The sequence below is a fragment of the Cydia pomonella genome, unplaced genomic scaffold (genome assembly GCF_033807575.1).
Source record: "Cydia pomonella isolate Wapato2018A unplaced genomic scaffold, ilCydPomo1 PGA_scaffold_195, whole genome shotgun sequence".
NCBI classification, from domain to species: Eukaryota; Metazoa; Arthropoda; class Insecta; order Lepidoptera; family Tortricidae; genus Cydia; species Cydia pomonella.
Genome location: NW_026907835.1, coordinates 86215 through 108148, shown reverse-complemented (window position 1 = coordinate 108148; position 21934 = coordinate 86215). Strand labels below are relative to the sequence as shown.

The 21934-nt window shown below is 40.6% G+C and overlaps 2 protein-coding genes across 2 annotated transcripts in view; one reads left to right on the top strand and one right to left on the bottom strand.

Moving 5' to 3' along the window:
• Positions 1 to 13140, top strand: part of LOC133533672 (glucose dehydrogenase [FAD, quinone]-like) — a 25286-nt gene extending 12146 nt beyond the window's left edge. Inside the window, exons 3-5 of the mRNA XM_061872697.1 lie at positions 6210 to 6371; positions 7729 to 7876; positions 11826 to 13140. Coding sequence (XP_061728681.1) covers positions 6210 to 6371; positions 7729 to 7876; positions 11826 to 13132 — 1617 coding nt within the window. The 3' untranslated portion in view covers positions 13133 to 13140. The remainder of the gene's footprint in view (positions 1 to 6209; positions 6372 to 7728; positions 7877 to 11825) is intronic.
• On the bottom strand, positions 13130 to 21934 carry LOC133533670 (glucose dehydrogenase [FAD, quinone]-like). The gene is made up of 5 exons (XM_061872695.1): positions 21809 to 21934; positions 20769 to 20954; positions 19083 to 19236; positions 15810 to 15925; positions 13130 to 14582 (listed from the first exon to the last, which is right to left on the bottom strand). Exons 1-5 carry the CDS (start codon positions 21826 to 21828, stop codon positions 13154 to 13156), a joined length of 1905 nt encoding a protein of 634 aa, XP_061728679.1. The 5' UTR covers positions 21829 to 21934; the 3' UTR covers positions 13130 to 13153.

The window sequence follows — 21934 nt, the reverse complement described above, 5'->3', positions numbered from 1 at the left end:
GTACTTTAATATCAAATAGTTTCATATCGACACTCTATCGTCATATCTTTGACGCAGCATGTCACTTTCGGGGCTGTTTTTCAAAATAACTTAAATAATAAATAACTAAAATAACCTTTGATTAGGTTAGGTTTTCCTACATTAATAATAGCTAGGTGTCGTGACGTCAACACTTATCGGAGTTCCTTATATTTAATAGAACGTTGCTATACACTGTAGTTAAGCCGTGCAACGGTGAAATCTTTCAACAATTTATCGTCTACGGTTGTAATGGGACGTGGGACTAGCTAAAAGTTTTTAGAATAGAGAAAATTAATATTCTACCTTTGACGCAACATATAACTCGGGTAAATATGTAACAATTATAAATCATAAATTTAAATGTGGAAAATTACTGTCTTGGGTGTGACTTGAACTCACGGCCTCTGGATCGATACTCCAGCACTCTGCCATTTGAGCCACCAAGACCTCATCCCTAGGCAGCAGTAGCAGAGGCTAGGCAGATGGCAGAGTGCTGGAGTATCGATCCAGAGGCCGTGAGTTCAAGTCTCACCCAAGACAGTAATTTTTCCACTTCTAAATTTATTCTAAGCTTAATAGCATCATTCGCATACGTTTCTGCATGTTAAAAATTAATTATAAATCATATACGATCATTTACATTCTATTGCTTTCATAAGTAATAGTTACTGATTTTGAAACAGCGTTTTTCAATAAAAATAAATGTCAATATTGTTTACCTTTTCTAATGCCAAACAACGAACTATAGCGGGAGCGAGACGTAAGAGAACTGACAGCATTTAGATATCGTTATGATATCAAGTGGACATTCGAATTGGCCTCAATATCTGTGCAGCTTAGCTTAGACTGTATTGACATCATTATGATTTCAAGTAGGTATCATTTTATTGAAGAATGTCGCATAATGTGATGTGACTCCACACGTTGACTTCAATGAACTCCAATTGGGTTAATTAGGTCTACTAAATCCTAGTACTTACGTATTCGCTATGTGCTGTCGCGAATCGGGTAGATATCGCGACGCGATACCAACAACAAATAACACAAGACATTAATTACCTTTTTATATGTGGGTAGAATCATACTTTTTATTTTGCGGTGCAACCAGGCGCTCGCCCATTTCGCCTTCAGCGGTCACAGTGAGCAGTCAGTAGTGTTATAAAGTATATTCATTTGAGTGTCACGAGTTGACGACGAATTACGGAGACAACATTAGCTTATCTCTCGGAAGTTAGGTATGATTAATTCGGTATTTATTATTTGTATTGTCACCGATTGTGATTCGGAATATCTGTTGTGTATTTGTATGAGTCTATAAATATAATTCCGTAATGATGCGTGTTATATTGAGGTTCCTCCTTGAAAACCATATTAATCTAGGCCCGAAGTGTTGGGTGCTGGGTAGCCGCTGCACGACTGTCACGAAACCTAGCATCCGCAAATCTAGGGGAATACGTCAATTCACTACATCTTATAAAATTACTTCAAAACTCAAAACTACGGAACCGATTTTCATACGACTTTCATCTATCAATAGAGTGATTCTTGAAGAAAGTTTAGGTATATATAACATGTTAAGGTTTTGTGTCAATTGGTTAAAATATAACGCCGTGTCGGAAAACGTTACCCGGCTAGGAGCTTTAATCGAAAGCGCTGCCTAATCCGTTTGAGCTATAACAACACTATTTTTGGTGGGGTTGTTTCTCTTACATGGGTCTACAAAAAAATCCGCGATGTTGAATGTCTATCTTTTAAGGATAACTAATCGAAAAATAAAAGTTTCATTTGGAGCCATATAACTTGTACGAAATGTTAATGACGCTATCCGCAGTTAGTTCTAATTTTTACCACCTTATGCGCTGGGATCACATTATTTACCCCCACCATGCACTTCGGACGTAGCCAATAGTCAGCATCAATGAAACAACGCACCAAAAGCATCAGCCACCCTTGGGGCTGCCCCCACAAGAGAATAAAATTTCTAACTAAATGTATGCGCTTCTCGAACCCCTTGGCCATCTGCCATATGAACTGCCCGGCAAGTAACTTTTCGGCGAGTTTGACAAGTTTCGCCTGACTTCAGTTAATTGCCTCTTAGTTTGAAATACTTACGACATTTTCTTTCTCGTTTTACAAACACTGGAACACTGAGAATGTCCTCCTATCTATATACTTACACATAGGTACAGTCAACCAATTTGAATCCTAGGCCACTATAGAACCTTGTCGCTTTAACTACTCTATACATGACATGCATCACTCAATAAGTACTGTCGTAGAAGTCATTATGACATGGTTCTATAGTGGCCCAGGAATCAAATTGGTCAGATCATCGATCGCTTATCTATCAGGCCATAGCACTCGATCATATGACGCACCACTTCAGTTTATTGCAATTTGATATCCTTTCATGTCAATTGACTTCGCTTTCCAGGGTTTGTACACTCATCATCATTTTGTAAACAAACGTGGGTAAGGGGTACATATTCCGCAATCTATTTGGATTGGTGTATGCTTGTACAGTTGCCGTCAGATATATCGAAGCGGCCAAGGTGTTCACAAATATCTGAACAAAGCCTCTATTAGGTATCAAGACATTGAAGTGGACGCAGTTGGACGCTCATATAAATGGTCTTTATATAGTTAATTGCAATAATTTACGGGGTGAATATATAAGTCATTTTTTTTTTCTTTTTATGGTAGAGGAGGCAAAGGAGCAGACGGATCACCTGATGGTAAGCGATTACCGCCGCCCATGGACACCTGCAACACCAGAGGCATTCTGCTGAGCAACGGAAAAAAATTGGATGTTTCATACATTTTGGCTCTCAAGGACAGACAGCTAAAATATATGAAACAGCCAATATTTTTTCACGATTTCGGGGCTAGTCCCATAGTTAAGTCGCTCAGTATGATCTATGTATTCACGCCGTACATTATTGCAGATGACTAAATAAACAGCCTATATATGGCGCGTTGATATGACTAATGGCCGAAGTGAAGGACCATACATTTAGAGAAAAAAATATTCTTTAGGGGGGCCCTCTTGCACATGAGAGGAGGCCTGTGCCCAGCAGTGGGACGTATATAGGCTGAATTATTATTATTATATTATTAGGGGGGCAGCTGACCCTCCCCATTCTCCCCCTGGTGACCCGCTTGCCTATTTTTTTACGGGACCCTTACACTGAGAGATTTTGGGGTCGTGATCCTGAATGTCAAAAATTTGTTATGATGGCCATACTAAACAAAATATGTAGCCAAGGGTATAACAACAAAATCACGAAAATAAATGTAATGGACGCCTTGAGGGCCCACATTTCACATCGGTCCCATAGAGGAACTTCCTCCCCCGCACGCTCCGGTTGTGGAATGAGCTACCTGCCGAGGTTTTCCCGAGGGTCTACAGTATGAGGTTCTTCAAAAAAGGAGTGTACAGATTTTTAAAGGGTCGGCAACACGCATGTGACACCTCTGGAGTTGCAGGCGTCCATAGGCTACGGTGACTGCTTGCCATCAGGCGGGCCGTATGCTTGCTTGCCACCGTTGTGGTATAAAAAAAATAAAAAATAGGAAACTTGATCAGTATGACCGTCTTAATAAAGTGTTGACATGTTCAAATCATCGACTCCTTAAAGGCTTAGTAAAATGTACCTTTCGTTAAAAGCTTTGCCTTTGGAGTACTGTGTGGGTTTATTACTGAGTACCCTTGAGTACTTAATGATTTTTTTCAACACAGATTTATATTATCAATATGTGTCGGACTGCTTTGCTCTTTTTATGCATGTTTTTTTAACGCTAGAGCTCTGTTAGGTTTAAGATATCGGGTAGATGAGATTTTCACGTCAGCCGGTTGCAGCCGGCAACAGTCCTGTCAGTCGGAATATAGATATACGATAAACGGCCGTGTCTCATTTCTCGGCACCCTTTTCCCTCCAAAATAACAGTGGCGACGATTTAACGAATTTTACGCGTGTGTTGGTTTTATTCGGTGTTAATCATGGCTAAAATGTCAGTTGGATTTTTGAGTGTGTTCAATCACGAAGAACAGGAGTGGTTATTATATAAGGGCCGCCTTGAACAATGGTTTATAGCAAATGACTTATTCCAGGTTCCTGTGCTTCTGGACAATCGGTCCATTCCTCTAACTCTGTCGTGGTCGATGACGTTGGTGTCGTTGTGATGGCGGTGGTAGTACGTTAGTAGTGCACACAACACGGCAGATTTTCTTAGTCGCTCCATGGCAGTGACGTCATCATTGCAATCTGAGCGGAGCGGCGAGGCGGCCGCGGCGGCGGGGGCCGATACGGATCGCGCCTCGTATATTCATTTCGTAGCAGAAGCCGGTTCCCCGCCCGCTTCCGTTTGTGATGTACGCCGCGCTACAGAAACAGACACTGTTTTATCACGTGTAGTGGGTTATGTTTTAAACGGATGGCCCAATAAAATAACAGATAAAGCGATTAAACCGTATTTTGACTGTAGGATCGAGCTCTCCGTGGAAAACGGTTGTTTAATGAGGGGCGCTAAATTAATAGTTCCAAAAACTCTAAGAAGCCAAGTTATAATGGATTTGCATAGAGGTCATTTAGGTGTCGCTAAAATGAAGGCAGCAGCGCGTGATCGGTTCTGGTGGCCCGGGCAGAGCGCGTGCATAGAACACGCAGCCGCCGCGTGCGCAGTATGCACGCAGCTACTCCCTACGCCCCGCCGCGCCCCCCTTACGCCCTGGGAGTACCCACCTGATTTTTTTTATAGAGTACATCTTGACTTTGCAGGTCCGATTAATGATAACATGTTTTTGATAGCTGTCGATGCTTATTCAAAATGGGTTGAGGTTTTTGACGTTAGCAACGGTTTCGGTTCGAGAGTTGTCATAAATTGCTTAGGTGAATTGATGTCTAGGTTCGGGTTAATAAACACAATTTGCACAGATAACGGCACATCGTTCACGTCAACAGAATTCGCAGCGTTTTGTAATACGAATGGTATTTCTCATGTCACGATTCCTCCATACAACCCGGCAAGCAACGGTCAGGCAGAAAGTTATGTGAAGATCTTTAAAAAAGCTTTGAAAGCCATTCTGCTGAGCGGTGTTCAAAAAAAGGACCTAAAAATGAAAATACACGAATTTTTATTTCAGTACCGAAATTCTAAACATTCATCCACGAACCGATCACCAGCGGAGGTTTTATTCGGTAGGAACCTACGATGTAGATTGGACTTAATGAATCCACTCCCACGGGTTTCATCCGATGCAGCATTGTGTGAAACCGTTCGTAAAAATCAGTGTTCGCAGATGCAACAGTACCGTGGCAGTAGGAACATTACTTTTAAGCCGAATGACGTAGTTATAGTGAAAGTGTACAAGGGACAAAGAGCGTTTTGGTCTAAAGCATTGGTGAAGAAACAATTAGGGAGATCGACGTATTTGGTTCAATGTGAACAATCAGACCGCTTAATAAAACGACATAAAAATCAAATATACATGTATAGGGGGGAGGAAGATGCCATGGGGCAAACTGAACCGGAAAACCAAGATGTTGCCCGACCGGGGCAAAAACCCTTGACCCCCGATAACATGCCAGCTATAGTTATAGAGGCTGCTCCATCAAATACTCCACAAGTGGCAGCGGTACCATCAGCTGTGGCAGCCCCAATGGCGCTCTGTAACCTGCCCGCGCCGGCTACGACACCAACGTCATCGACCACGACAGAGTTAGAGGAATGGACCGATTGTCCAGAAGCACAGGAACCTGGAATAAGTCATTCTGTCAATGTCCACACGCCGACACTACCGGCATCGGAGTCGGTGCCTGATGAACCGGCGGTACCAAACGCGGCCCCGAGGAAGACTAAACGCGCTCGGAACCTGGTGGATTATAGACAATTTTTCTAATTTAACTTCTTTTGGTTGTTTAAAACTATTGGTGGAGGGATGTTAGGTTTAAGATATCGGGTAGATGAGATTTTCACGTCAGCCGGTTGCAGCCGGCAACAGTCCTGTCAGTCGGAATATAGATATACGATAAACGGCCGTGTCTCATTTCTCGGCACCCTTTTCCCTCCTATATAACAAGCTCTTTAAACATTTGCTTTAAATGGCTTAGTTGACTAGGCCACAAAGAGAAGCAAATGCAAAACAGACACCCAACATAATTAAATCGCCTAAACAATGTTACTTAAAGGTCCTACTTCTTGAAGCGGGCGATGAGGAGAACATAGATTATGACATCCCAGGCGTCCCGACCGGGGATTACCGTCCCATCCTGTGGAACTACCGGACGGAGCGGAACAACTTCTCCTGCCTGTCTCGTCCCGGGGGAAGCTGCGAAGTTAGGACGGGGAAGGTTGGTTAACTAAGACTGAGAACATAGACTATGACATCCCAGGCGTCCCGACCGGGGACTACCGTCCCATCCTGTGGAATTACCGGACGGAGCGGAACAACTTCTCCTGCCTGTCTCGTCCCGGGGGAAGCTGCGAAGTTAGGACGGGGAAGGTTGGTTAACTAAGACTGAGAACATAGACTATGACATCCCAGGCGGCTCGATCAGGGACTACCGTCCCATCCTGTGGAGCTACCGGACGGAGCGGAACAACTTCTCCTGCCTGTCTCGTCCCGGGGGAAGCTGCGAAGTTAGGACGGGGAAGGTTGGTTAACTAAGACTGAGAACATAGACTATGACATCCCAGGCGTCCCGACCGGGGACTACCGTCCCATCCTGTGGAACTACCGGACGGAGCGGAACAACTTCTCCTGCCTGTCTCGTCCCGGGGGAAGCTGCGAAGTTAGGACGGGGAAGGTTGGTTAACTAAGACTGAGAACATAGACTATGACATCCCAGGCGGCTGGACCGGGGACTACCGTCCCATCCTGTGGAACTACCGGACGGAGCGGAACAACTTCTCCTGCCTGTCTCGTCCCGGGGGAAGCTGCGAAGTTAGGACGGGGAAGGTTGGTTAACTAAGACTGAGAACATAGACTATGACAAACCAGGCTACTCGACCAGGGACTACCTTCCCATCCTGTGGAGCTACCGGACGGAGCGGAACAACTTATTCTCCTGTCTGTCCCGGCCCGGGGGAAGCTGCAAAGTTAGGACGGGGACGGTTAGTTTACTACAGCTATAAGACATCACTTCGCTTGGTTGATAAGCTGCCATTGGCTTAACATGTGATACTGCTTATAATGATTATATGTCAACTTCAATTTAACATGTTTAAGCAAATACATCATTATCTTATCTTATCGTTTATCTAGATCAGTTCACGTTGGCTCCGACGCAGTGAACGTGAGATGCTTTTATTTGGATATTCGTCTGGTATTGGTTACTTCCCGTACCTAAATGTATCAAAAAAAAATCGATTGTTTTAATTTTATTATCAATAGTAATAAAAACTTTATCGTATATTTAGTATTTTACCTGCACAATTTTGCTATTAAAAGTTAACGACTATTAAATTGACGTTACGCAAGAAAACGATTCTAATATATATATTTTTATTAATTCAATAACATTATCGCACTTTATTCAATAACGTTATATCGCAGATAAAATATCAGTTCTTACGGCCCATTTACAATCCAATCGAATCCTAAACCCAATTCGGATTCATGTACCAACTTCTTACGATAGTATTTATCTTATTTTAATACGACTTTGAAAATCTCTCAGCCTGATTGCAAACTGACATTTTCCTAAGGTCCTGGGAGGGTCATCAGTCACCAACGACATGAAATACACCAGAGGTCACAAAGTGGACTATGATGCGTGGCATAAGGACACTATAGGAGCCGTGGATTGGAAGTTCGGGAATCTGATGGAGTATTTTAAGGCTTCGGAGGATAACGGTGAGTTCATGAGGTCCTTGTATAAACAAAGGCACAAAGATCAAAATATAAACTATAGTATTGACGCAAATACCTACTAACTATAGCCGCTGTAGACTGAAAGTTTATTTATTTTTATTAATTAAATTTCGCAGTATAACAGTAAAGCACTGTGAAACCAATATACATTTCTATACACATAATACTTACACATATCAAAAGAGGTACCAGAAGAAGGCCGTTCATCCAATGTCTCGCAGAACCTCAAGAATTCATCACATACGTCCAACCATCCACTAGCAAACACATCACAGCTCGGTGCTGATTCGGGGAGCGAGTTTATCAGTTGCAAGATTTGAACAAGCGGTGATTTTCGGCGGGAGACAGTTCGTACTGACTACGGTTGAAAATCTAGTCGTTGAGGGAACACACAGACGCAGAAACTGATTTGGACCCGGGTATGTCCTTAATACTACGTCCAAAAGAGAGGTAGAGGTAGAGGCATTGTGAATGTCATCTTGCTTTGTGTGGTAGGGCACAGCACAGCGGTCATTCCAGGTCTAGAGCAGAGCCCATCTGGGGAAGTACCTCCTCCTTAGAGAAAACCGCAGTCAAATGACACTAGACCCTAACTCATAGTGTTGCGTTCCTGCCGGTGAGTAAGGTTGCCAGAGCTCAACGAGGGTGCGGGGTGTTAGGGTCCGCAACGCGCATGTAACACCTCTGGAGTTGCAGGCGTCCATAGGCTACGGTAACGGCTTACCATGAGGCGGGCCGTTTGCCATCGACGTAGTATAAAAAAAACTGCGCTATACTAGTTCAGGACAGTCGGAATAGAAATTTGTTGGACTATTGTTTGGCTTCAGATAATGTGAGTTTTTACATAAGTAAAAAACGGACGCAAATTTTGTGATCTTCGTGCTTTGCGACCTCACTCTAAGAAAGAAAGTTGGGCGGGCGAAGTCAAAATTCAAAATTCGTTTTATGTAAAATAAAAAAACTATAAAATAAGTCCTTAGATTTTTTTTTGTGAAAATACGTAATCATTCTTGTAAGTCTTGTAACTACTTGTATGTATATAAAAACAGATAAGTAGAAATAAAATAATTATGTTACTTTTACACGTGTTTCTTATCGCGTAAAATCCCAGCCAGAATATGTTATTAAAACATAAGATAAATGTTTGCAGTAGCATTATAAACAAATACTTTTTTAAAGCCGTCAAAGAAGTTTGGCGTCTAGCCAGAAATGTTGCAAACAATCGCACTTGCTTCTAAAGCACTTAAAGCATTCCGTTGCAGATACCTAATTAACCCGAAGCTGGAAAAAAAATTAGTCAAATTTGGTCATTTATATTGATTCGTGATATAATAGAGAGCTTTTCAGTCGAGTACCTTATTTTGGCAACGACGAGATTGAAAAGCTTGATTATATCATTATTGTATACAAACTTTTTCTACGAGTCAATAAAAATAATATTAAGCATACAGGTAAACAAGCCAAAAGTATACAGCTATTTAAGATACGCGAGCAGCCGCGATACCTTCATACTCGTACCACAGATCATATAATACTAGTACTCGTACGAATCGTACGCGCCCCGGCCGCCGGGACCCGGCTGGGTGGTAAACGACACCTCGTAACTCATGAGGCCCTGGTACTTGCTCCTTGCTAAATTCAAATTTAGACAGTTTTTTCTGGATTTTGGCCACCGTAGCCTATAGAGACCAACAAGCAATGGTAAGCGGTTTTCGTAGTCTATGGATATTACTATATTAAGGGTGTCACATGTGCGTTTATGACTTATGAAGCAATTGTTTCTGTTCAACCTAAAATAATTAATTAATTTGAGCTATCGTTTTGTTTCGTCCTCTTGACCGCGGCTGTGATTGATCCATTTCATTATAGTTGACTAAACCGTTTCGAAATGAATATTATAGTTGAGTTAGGAGCCCATACATGAAAAGTACCCAGTTACAGTTTGGTATACGAAATATTAATTCAACCATTACAGTCAGTACAAAAACATATTAAGAACACAAACAAACAGAAGTGTTGCGATATACACACGTCATCTCCAAGAGACTGTATCATATAAAATAATAATAAATATTCCATATTTTAACTTTGTATTATAACGTAAGGTTTTCAGACTCCTTTGCTAAGGAATTTGATTAATCCAGTCCTTTAATAATTTATTTTTCGAGAAGAATGTCCTGTAGGTATTTAATGTGTAAATTGTACACAAGATGCATCAAGACGGGCTATATTTAAGTTGTTTTTATATAACTCATCTCTCATCTTAGTTTTATTCGCAACTTATTTTGTCTTACTTTCTGTGGGCGCTTCTAAGGGGTAGGGATAATATTTGTATTGTCACTGCTAAGTCTTTGCCTATAGCTTGGTTGTAAGGTTGCAACCTTTTTTTTTTTTTTTTTGGTATCGCAGGGGTGAATGCATTTACGCATCATCGCCCCCCGGGCGAGGGAAGCCCATTGGGGGGGCGGTATGTGGGACTCGCTCCTTCCGTAACCCCCTCTGCTATTCAGAGGGAGAGGAGGAGAATACCCACTAACCTCCCCTGCGGCGTTTCCGTCCATGCCGTTAAGGGGGGTGCTGGGGGCTCGCAAGCATGTCACCTCAGCACCCCCCCGGCGGTCCCGACCTGGATGAACCGGGACTTCACACCAGTTTGGGGAGAGTCAGCAAACGCATAACTGACTCTCCCCCCTCCCATGTAGGGCCGTGTTGTGCGGGTCCCTCACCCGCTGCCCTACTGAGGTATAGCGCGGTTCGCAATGGCGAACCGTCTAAGTCTCCTGCCCATTCGTCTTCGCCTGATCGGGAGCGCGTTTGGGTCCTCCTCGCGCTCCCGCTCTTCGACCTCCTTTTGCGAGACAACCGCGTCACAAAAGGAGGTCACCGCCTCCCAGGATCTCTCGCTGTCCAACATGGCCGCCACGACGCTGTGCAGCGAGAGATCATTTGTCCCGATGGCTGCCACCAGCGCGCTCCGCTCCACCACCCAGCGGCTGCACTCCTGCAGGGTGTGCTGGGCGGTGTCGTCCGTCTCGTCACATTGATGGCAGGATTGGGTAGGCTCGCGACCGATCCTGTGCAGGTAGTGACCGAAGCATCCGTGTCCGGTCAGTACCTGCACCAGTCTGTATCCAACCCTGCCGTGCGTCCGGTCCAGCCATCGGTCTAGCGACGGGAGAACTGCCCCTATGGTGTAGGTTCCATAGGGGGAATTCTCCAGGTCCACCTTCCACTTTCCACGCAACCTCCTCTGCGCCGTTCTGCGTGCCTCCCTCACTTCTTCAGGAGCAGGAAAGTCGCCTGTCTCCCTGCTCCTGACCCTCCGTCTGTGCGCGTCAGCGAGCACCTCAGCATCCAGCTCCCATGGTGAGGTGCCCGCCAACACGCACGCTGCCGCCCAGCTCACTGACACATACGCCCTGCACACTCGTATGGCAATGACTCTCTGGGGCCTTCGCAGTAGGGCCTTGTTCTCCTGGTTTAGTTTATCGGCCCAGATCGGGGCCCCATAAAGAGCCATTGAGCGCGCCACTCCTGCGTAGAGGCGTCGGCACACGTGCGAGGGTCCTCCCACGTTGGGCAGCAGCCGGCCCATCTCCGACGCCGCCGTCACTACCCGGGGAGCAATTTGGCGGAAGTGCTCCCCGAAGTTCCACCTCCTGTCCAGCGTGAGGCCGAGGTACTTTATATGGGGCCTCACCTGAACATCCCCGCCAGCTATTCGTAAGGTTGCAACCTAATTACCCAAAGGATGTCTGGAAAAGATCGCTCTTTAGCGATAAGACCGCCTATTGTCTGCCTCTATCACTAATCAATTGTTTTTTTTAAGCTGTATCTTTTACTGAAGTGTGCAAATAAAGAGTATTCTATCTAATATCTATCTATCTGATTTTTGTACAAATGATTATTTTTATACCTATTTACATTTCAGGTGATTACGACGTATTGATGAACTCTTTCTACCACTCCCGCGGAGGGGAGATGCGTTTGCAAAGGTTCAAGTACGTCGACAAATACATCGAGACCTTCGCCACGGCCTTCGCCGAAATGGGCCTTAGGACCATGGACATAAACACCAATGCTGCTGAAGCCATCGTCCTCAATCAGTTCGCCGTCTCCAATAATACTAGGCTCAGCACTAACACAGCCTTCCTCAAAACTGTCAGGCATAGAAAGAATCTTATAGTAATGACTGGAGCAACGGCTACTAGAATAGTAGTTGATAAACAAGAGAAAACGATAGAAGGAATTTACTATGAAGTGGAAAAGGGAAAGGAAAGACCGGCATATGCTAAGAGAGAAATCATTTTAACCGCTGGAGCAATCAATAATGTCAAGCTACTACATCTGTCTGGGATTGGACCTAAAGCTGAAATGAAGAGGCTGAATGTCAGTTTAGTTGTGAATTTGCCTGTTGGTTTGAATTACAGAGATCAGGTAACGACTGGGGGACTATCTTTTGCTTTAAGTGATGTGGCACCAGTCAATGATAATGACATTATTAATGATTTCAAGAAATGGTTTGCTAGTAGAAGCGGCACTTTAGCCTCCAGGGGAATAAATCAGCTGTCAGCGTTCATACAGTTGTATGAAAATGAAAATGCGCCAGATGTAGAGCTAAGTTTAGAAGGAAATTTCATAAGAAGCGATAAGTTCCTTCTTAACAATATTAGTGTACACGCAGCGGAAGAAACTCAATTACCACTAGCTTATTATAATCTAGTTAATGTTTATCCCATTTTGCTTAAGCCAAAGAGTAAAGGAAAGGTTACGCTTAATAAGAGAAATCCTAAATACGGTCGGCCGATTATACAAGCTAACTTATTAAAAGAGACCGAAGATTTAGATACATTAATAGATAGTGTAGATATTGCTTTACAAATACTTGATACTAAAGAAATGAAAAAGAATGAAGTTAAATTTGCACCGTTAGATTTGTTTCCATGTGATCGATTAAAGAATAGAGAACAATGGAATTGTATCGCGAGACATTATACCAAAGCTTTAGGTAACCCTATAGGAACTTGCATAATGGGTGAAAATAGCACAACTTCTGTAGTTGATTTTCAATTAAGAGTACACGGCATAGAAGGGCTTAGGATTGTAGATGCCTCTGTCATGCCAACACACGTCCGTGGTAGTTTATTTGCACCAACAATGATGATCGCAGAAAAGGCTTCAAAGATGCTACTCAAAGACTGGAAAGAAAACAAAGATCTATCATTTAACAAGCGGTAGGTTAGAAATAAAACAATTAAATCAATACCAATCTGTTTTAATTAAATCACTTGCTTTTTCAGCAATCATAATAACTGGAGCTGCTGTGGAACCTCTTATTATTTTTGGGATCACAGATGCGTCGACCACCCTCAAGTTACTAATGCCATACACTTTCAATTTTTGATCAACCACTGCCGTTTGATCAGCCGCTGTGCCCATTTTACACGTGCCAACATAATTATGTAAAGGGCTCGAGAAATGTCGTATGATACATAACCAAAATTCATCAGACACCTTTTCATAATCTTGGCATTCGTTGTTCAATATGGGCCGAGGGTCAAACTCTAGCTCTGCAGTTCTGAATACTTCAGTGTCAAATAGTTTTACTACCTCTTGTATTCCGTACAGCAATTTCCTCTCATCTGTAGGATTTTTTAAAAAGTTTGGGTATATCAGAGGATTCCCAAATACTGGATCGCTAGAATTTAGAATTACCTGACCTCGGCTTTTGGGCGTTAACAGAGAAACGCACATATCGAGATGACTATAGTACATATTAGAATTATGTCCTCGGAATCTTATTTCGATATCTGCAGTATTAAGTATGTCTGATATGTTTGTCTCTAAAAATGCCACCACTTGAAAATTTGCTGACAAAGGGCCGTTACTTTTCTTGTAATACATTGATATGTCTTTTAATTTATCTGGAAACTTTTTAGTCGTCGCCGTTTTCCCCAACTTTATAACAGGTAAACATACTGATACGTGATCATGAAAATTAGAACCTACAGCTAAATCATTATAAACATTTATAGATAAAAATTGTAAGTATTCTTTAGGACCTATGCCAGAAGCCATTAACAATTTCGGCGAATTGATAGCCCCGGCGCTTAAAATAACTTCTTTACTGACTCTTACTTTAACTTTTGTACCATTTACAATATAATCCACACCCGTAGCTTTAATACTGTCGCTTTCCTCAATAAAATTAATTTTAGTTACAAGCGCTTCTGTGACAATATCTAAATTCGTTCTCTGATTTCTTATAGCTTCAATAAAAGCCGTGTACGCGCTGACTCTTTCTCCGAAATACGACATGGTTTGTATTCTCATGAAGCCTAACTGATCTCTTCCATTGATATCAGTATAATTATACCCTAATTCATTTAGCGCGCTTAGCAGCACATCAACATTATAATCCGCATGTGGGTATCTTCCGACATCTAGAGGTCCTTGAGTGGAATGGAAGAGTTTATTCTTGGAGATGTCTTTGTCATAATTTCCCTCGGAGTATCTGTAGTAGGGGAGGACATGAGAGAAGTCCCAGCCGTGGTTGCCGATGACGGCCCATTCGTCGTAGTCGGCCGGGCTGCCGCGCATGTAGGCCATGTCGTTGATGGCGGAGGTGCCGCCCAGCACGCGGCCCTGGACGACCTCGCACCCTTTGCTGCCGCGGTTGCGGCAGAATCTAGGAAAATGGTAATGACATATTCTTTAAGATTTGCCTGTGGAGATCATGAGATTCAGTTATTATTTATTTAATAGCACAAATTGGAGTACAGTATTTACAAAATTACGTACTCTTACTATCATACTGTTCAATTGTGCACGCTGCCTATATGCAAATAAAAGGCTAACAGAGTTTGATTTCTATAATAAAACGGAAGAGGTCTAAAACTTATAATTACCTATTGGATGTTATAAAATAGTATTGATGTGACAGGAAAACAATTAAATAAGAGGTTTGTTTGAAACTTTGACCTTTGAATGTATACGCAAATTGTATCGATGAATGTATTCTGTTGTTGTGTTTTTTATTATTATTTTTTTGTAGTAATAGAGTCAGACCAAGATAAGTTGGCAGCGGTTTGATATCTTCTCCGAAGACAGCGCATGTGAAAGGTGCTTAGCCGATATTCCTGTTGGACAGGAAAGTGTTAAGTAAACGTCATATTTTCATAGAAGTTTGATAACACTTGCAATAGCTGCCAACTTATATTGGTCTGACTCAAGAAACCTACATTTACAAAAGTTAACTAATGAATTATTATTAACACGTACCAATAACTATATTGTTATTAACCAGTTGTTTAATACTCAAATTGTACTGAAGTATAAAATTCAAAACAGCTTCTTGCGTGTGAGTGTTATAAAATGGACGCGATATTACCTCGAGATAGACATAAAATGGTCATTAACTTGTTGGATTAGATATTACGGACGCCGAACACGATATGTTTACAACTGGGTATTTATTTTTTGAAGGGTTGGTTTGCAACAATACTCGTGTTTGTCATAGCTACTCGTATGGAGCTTTTCGATATTTCCCATGTACCTACAGATAATTTTACTTACCGTTATCAAAGAGAATTTGAAATAGAGGTGGATTGTCAAAGATCATTTTGTAGCCACCGTAAATTTCCTGCCATCTTTCGACACATGATTAAAAGTTTTAGAACGCCATTTGACTTTGAGCTTTATTATTTTACTGATATGTGTTAAATTTGTTAAATATCAAAAAGTGGCGCCATCTTACCGGGCATCGTGGTGGCGCCATCGCTCGAAACGATATTTAACACATAAGTATCAGTGAAAGAATAAGGTTCAAAGTCAAGTGGCGTTCTAAAAGTTTCAATAATGTTGATGTTGAAGTTGAGATCACTCTCTGAAGGCCCGCATTAAAAAAAAAACATACCCCTTCTTAGGCCTCATGGAGTAATTCCAGTCTAAGCTTGAGCCTCGGAACTCGCTAGTCAGGCCGGGGATCAACGCCATCTTTGGCTCTTCTGGGCCCGCTTCGAGCAGCAACACCTGATACGGAAAATGAACTTTACAGACTGTATTTTAATGGTATATTGTTACCCAAGGGATGAAAGGCACCTATTTCTGTCGAAGCAGTCCGAGACTAAAATGGTGCCTCTCATCCGAGTTAAACACTCTACTTTTCATTTCTAATACGAGCAAAGTAAAATACATGTGGATTAAAAAGAAACACGGCTAAGTTTCAGTAGCATTTCTTGAGGGTACTTTCAATAATTAATAATTAAGGTAAAAAATTAAAAATCCACATATCTCTATCAGCGGGGATAAGGCGGTAGGGATAGGTGGAACAGGCGAAAATATCGTTATTTATGGAATGGGGAGTTGAATATAATGAATGAATGAATGAATGAATGAAATTTATTCCAGAAAATTATTTCCATATACATTATACATTTACACATTACAAAAAGAATTAAATTAAATTAAAATAGAATTAAATCAAATTAAATAACATCCTAAAATTTAAATACTATATATAAAATTTATATATAAGAATGAAAATTATACAACAAAACTATTCTCCAAAATTTTAGTTTTTTATAGTTAAAAAAAAGGAATAAACGCACTTAGTACAGTGCTCTAGAGCAGAAACGTATCATTGTCTGCACAACTTTTAGAACAACAACGACTCACTTTTAGAACATGATAAATGAAAAATATGTTCGATAACTTTTTACAATAAATTTTGGTTGGTGGGTGTAAGTAAAGACCGCCAAGCTCAAGTGGATTGGGCGGGACACATGGGCCCGGACAGATGGGCCAAAATAGCGACCGAGTGAGCACCACAGATCACCCGAGGCAGAAGCAGGCAAAAAACAGGATGCCGAGACGATCTGGGCTACAACCGCAAAAATCGAAGTTCGTCAATTGCAGGCATTTTCTCTGTCACTCTAACTAATTACGTCTTAGTGAGCGTAAAAGAGCGAAATCCCCGCAATTTACGAATTACGGTTTTCGCGGTAGGCATCAAATATATAAAAATATCAAATCATTTATTTCCTGGAATACAGTCAAGTGGATGTTGTCATTTTGTGGCGACTGGTAGGAGCATGCACAAAGCCGTGACCAGTGACGGAAGACATGGACAAAAGAAAATTGAAAAATATAGTGAATCTGTTCTGTACATATATTTTATAAATGTACCATCACTGTAATTTTACCTATATTTATAAATACTTACCTACATACTTCAATTTCAAAAAACCTTACAAGTTGCAAATAAGGTTACGTTTTTTTAGTTCATAAAACAATTACCGGCAGTTAATTAGTAGTTAATTAATAATTAACTGCCGGAGATTTTTAAACATGAAAATTAGATAATATTTCGCGCTGATCACATATACCTATTATAAAACTGCAAAGTGCAAGTCATTGATAAAATAGGTTTTTGTTTTACAAGGAAGTTGTTGTTTAATATCTCGTGCTGAGACCTGACAAAGCAAAACATTCCTAAATTGCATTACGAGCATAGCGAATAATAAAAATTGGAATCATGAGCGTTGCAAGGACTAAGGCATGATGGCTAAACAAAATTAGCTACCGAGTGGACAATTATCACCACACCATCGCGAAGAAATAACTTCACTCTTTTGGATAAAATGCAACTTTTTCTCATTAAAGAATAAAGAGCCTTTACGTGCTTGTGTGGTGAACAATACAAACTGAAAAGTGCATAACAAACTTCTGAAGGTCTTTACTTATCTTATGTTTCTCGGGGCCCTTTGTAGATCCACTTTGACCCATAGGATCTTTTGTGTAATTACCCTCTAAGGAAAACTAGGGGTTTACTTCAAAGACGAACTCATTCTCGTATGCGTTGCCACTTAACAGGGCAACGTTAAGTGCCGATAATCTCGAGCACCCGGTGAGGCTGCCTGGTCTGATTATCGACTGCATGTGGAAGGTCACAAGATCTTTATAAAAATAGCTTTTTCTGCCTTAAGAGGAATTACATGGGAGTTCTTGTTCATCTCACCAACTGGTAACGACTCTTTATTCATCCAAAATTGATAAGAAAGTTGGATTTTATCCACATGAGTAGTAATCTAAGACCATTCTAGACAATTGACGAATATTTTGCCAACGCACTTGATTAAATTTTTATAGTCTCCATTTAATAGTCTCCATATTTAGCTCCTTGCACTACCTGTTGACTTTTGTATGAGTTCGAAATTTCCTGCTACCTAAAGGTTGTCTGGAAGAGATCGCTTTTTAGCGATAAGACCGCCTGTTGTTACCTGGTTCTATTTTCCTTTAAAATTCATTTGTAGTTTTACATGTATGTAAAATGTATAATTGTTGGTGCAATAAAGAATATTTACTTACTTACTTACTTACTTAAATTGTTTTAGGAATACATTCGGCCCGATTCAAAGAATCATTAAGACACGTTTAAGATCTTGGAAAGATCTTTAAAAGTTCGATAACTAAACGACATGTCAAATTTGACGTTTATTTCGAGTGGTAATTAGATTCAAATTTTAAGATGTATCTAATCTCATGTTGGCTGTTGGAATTCACTTTTAACTGATGATTTTTAAATGATAAATATTTAATAACGTTTTTATTGGATTTGGTTTGCATTACACCAACGATTTTACAAGTAGTACCTATTTTCTTTGCGTTGGTGAGATGAAAAGATTTTGTGTTGCATTCGGTAGCAAGCAAGGTTCGGAAACCGGTTAAATTTGCAAACCGTTATCGTTATCTTGCACTTGGCACAAAACCTCTCGAAAAACCGTTATTTTTAAACCGGTTTTTATGAGAGCAGTTCTTGTCTAATTAACCGGAACAATAAAAACTGGTCGGTGTGTGGTATGTCGGTGTGTATATTGACCGACCGGCCGTTGCGTCGCTCGTCGAATAAACCGGTTTTTTTAGGTTACAATAAAGTTCTTAAAACAGTCGCCATCAGACATACCGGAGCGGCCGAGGTGCTCATAAATATCTGAGCACACACTCTAACGCCTTGACAATTGAGGCGTGTTTAGATATTTGTGAGCGCCTTGGCCGCTCCTATACAACTGATTACGACTAAACGTTCGGAGGAAAACCGATATAAACCGGTCTTTACCGGTATTTTAAAAACCGGTTTCAAGCCTCCGCAGTAAGGTTACTTTTACCTTCGCGTCTTGAACCCACTTACCTTCCATTTTTTATTCTCTGACAGCCGGCTAGCCACGACGCAGCCCGCCGTCCCCCCGCCCACCACTACAAAGTCGTACTCAAGGTTGTAAGGTTCCTGGTACTTTGACTGGGGGTACTTTTCTTGCGCTTTCTCTTTTCGAGTTAGGTTAGCTCTGCAACAAGTGTACACTTTCATTGAGACTTTTATAATCGTGTCATCCTCGATGACGCGCAGATTTGTCGAAATTAACCTTTAATGACATTATAATACGAGTCAAGGCAAGCGTCTACGTGAATGACTCGATGTATCATTTTGTGCTCACTAAACCACAATATATTACATTCACTGGCTCGATACCACACCAATGTTCGGCAGACGTCCGTCCGTAACTGTAACTGTCATCGGACTGCCTACCCACATCCGCGTGCTCGAGACAGCGCCACAGCTGTCACTATATCTAGGCATAGATAACACTACAATCATTATAAGACATTATTACACAAATTGACTAAGTCCCACAGTAAGCTCAATATGGTTTGTGTTGTGGGTACTTAGACAACGATATATATAAATACTTAAATACATAGAAAACATCCATGACTCAGGAACAAATATTCATGCTTATCACACGAATAAATGCCCTTACCAGGATTTGAACCCGGGACCATCGGCTTCATAGGTAGTGTGACTAAGGTCACTAGGCCAGACCGGTCGTCAAAATATCACCATAAACATCAAATTCCTATGAATATATGATATTTATTACGGCACTGTTACACTTTGTCGCGTGAAAGTTGGTGTTGAGTTGGCTTAGACGTCCAAGAATAGATTTATAAAATGCAGGTCAGCCATGCAAGAGATTTAAGATCTGAACAAATGCAAATGCGGGCGATACCTAAATCATAGCACTAAAACATTTCAGAATTCAGAATGTAAGGTATTAATAATTATGTTTTTCCAAAGTTATCAAGTTTTGGGCTGATATACTGCGTAAGTATCTACCAGGAAAATGAGAAGGATATCAAATTTGAGATGAGCACACTGCCGTCATATACCCAGCACAGGTATTTACATTCGTCATACACCATATTTCCTTTTTTGATAAGACTAACAAAAAATTTCACTAAGCTCTCAATAAAAATCAAATTTTGAACCCATATGTCCAGGGAAATGAAAAGAATCGCAGTAGGAACGCGCTCTATACTTTTTATTACGAATTAGGTTACCTATTTTTACCAAATTAGTCTGGTTTCGGGCCAATATGCCCATATACCAGAGAAGTGACAAGTATTGCAGTAGGAGCACACTCTATAGTTTTTAATAATAATTAGGCTAACAAAAGTACTTATTTCTGAAGCTCATTATACCACACAAGACTACACTGAATGATAAAACAACGTGGGATTAATTTGTGATTCGAAATGATTCATTTATAAATTATATTTGTTTTGAAATAGATATTCCAATGTATGTACTTCTTTGTTGTGTTTTTTTTTGACATTTAGATTTTAGTCTAATCATTTTATACATTTTTATGATTGACGATCTTTTTGTGAATTTATTAATATTAAATTCGATCTGTATAATAATTCAATAATATTATGGCAACATAAAAATATAAGTATATGTGAAATACTAAATATTCATAAGTGCTAGTTGCTAGGCCTATATGAATAAAGTATATTTGAACTGAATTGAACTTACCTGTTTTTTCCAAAGTAGTCTGGTTTCGGGCCGATATACCCATATAATGTGTGCACCAGGGAAATGAGAAGGATCGCAGTAGGTGCACATTCTATCCTGCCATCACACACCCGGCAAAGATCATCCGTTATATTCGAGCTCATTGCATCCTTTCCTCGCTTTTTCCTCTTCTGCATTTGACTAGACCTGCGTGTTTTTCGAATTGTATTTATTTGTTAACCCCATATAAATCAATATTTTCATTGTCATGTCATTTTCATTTCACTGGCTTCAGTTAGCGCCTCATAATAACACTGAACGAAACTGAATCGTGATTTCTTTAAAAACTACAAACCGTACAATATTGCACTATTCGATGCCTTATTTAGGATTTTTGAGATTTGTCTTTTTTATTTTATTTAGTATCTTTATTAATTGTTTTATTCGTAACGGAAAATAAAGAGTAGTTTTACTTATTTTCTTGGTATATCGCAGTTTTCTTAAAACGTTCTTAAATTAAGTAATTGCATGCACTCCAAACTGGAACTCGATCTCAATTCTCAACGCCCGTGCTTAATTTTCAACTGTCATTTTAATTTTGTTATAGAAAATTTGCGCCCCGAATTAATAGTCACTTAAAAAAATTAGATCTTAATTTGAATCGCAAAAAGAGCGTCTGATACGTGCATGTTTTTTCCCGAAAATGCCTCCGACGGCCGACGGCGGAATGCCTAAACTGTAAACAACGCCATTGTATGTCTGTTTACAAGATCCACTGTGTTCTTTCATAATAATAACATAAACTATGTGATAATTTGTTTTGTCGAGCTTTGTCAACAGCTCAGCTAAACATATTTAGAATGCTACATATTTTACGAGTTTAGAAGGAAAACGATAATAATCAACTTTACGACATTAATAGTTAAGTATTTGTTGTACAGTTCTGATTCAGACTGCTGCAGTATTGCAGCGCGACATTACTGCCAAAAATGTCAAAAATCCGGCAATGCAATCTGCATTAATGTCGCAGTAATGCAGTCGACTACTCTCGATAAAATTACCTTTTTGGCTTTTCCTGCATCAAAATGCAGTCGGCTGCAGCTGTAATACTGTAAAAAAAAAGACAAAATATTGTTTATTAATTTATGTAATACACTCGTAAGAATGACTTCCAACTTATTAATATT

Bases quoted from the DNA above. Each gene is read 5' to 3' on its own strand.
- LOC133533670 (XM_061872695.1), bottom strand. From the start codon at position 21,828: ATGCAGGAAAAGCCAAAAAG. The intron at 15,926-19,082 runs GTAAGTGGGTTC...TTTCCGTATCAG, and splicing joins CAGAGAATAAAAAATGGAAG to GTGTTGCTGCTCGAAGCGGG. The intron at 14,583-15,809 runs GTATGTTTTTTT...CCATTTTCCTAG, and splicing joins TCCATGAGGCCTAAGAAGGG to ATTCTGCCGCAACCGCGGCA.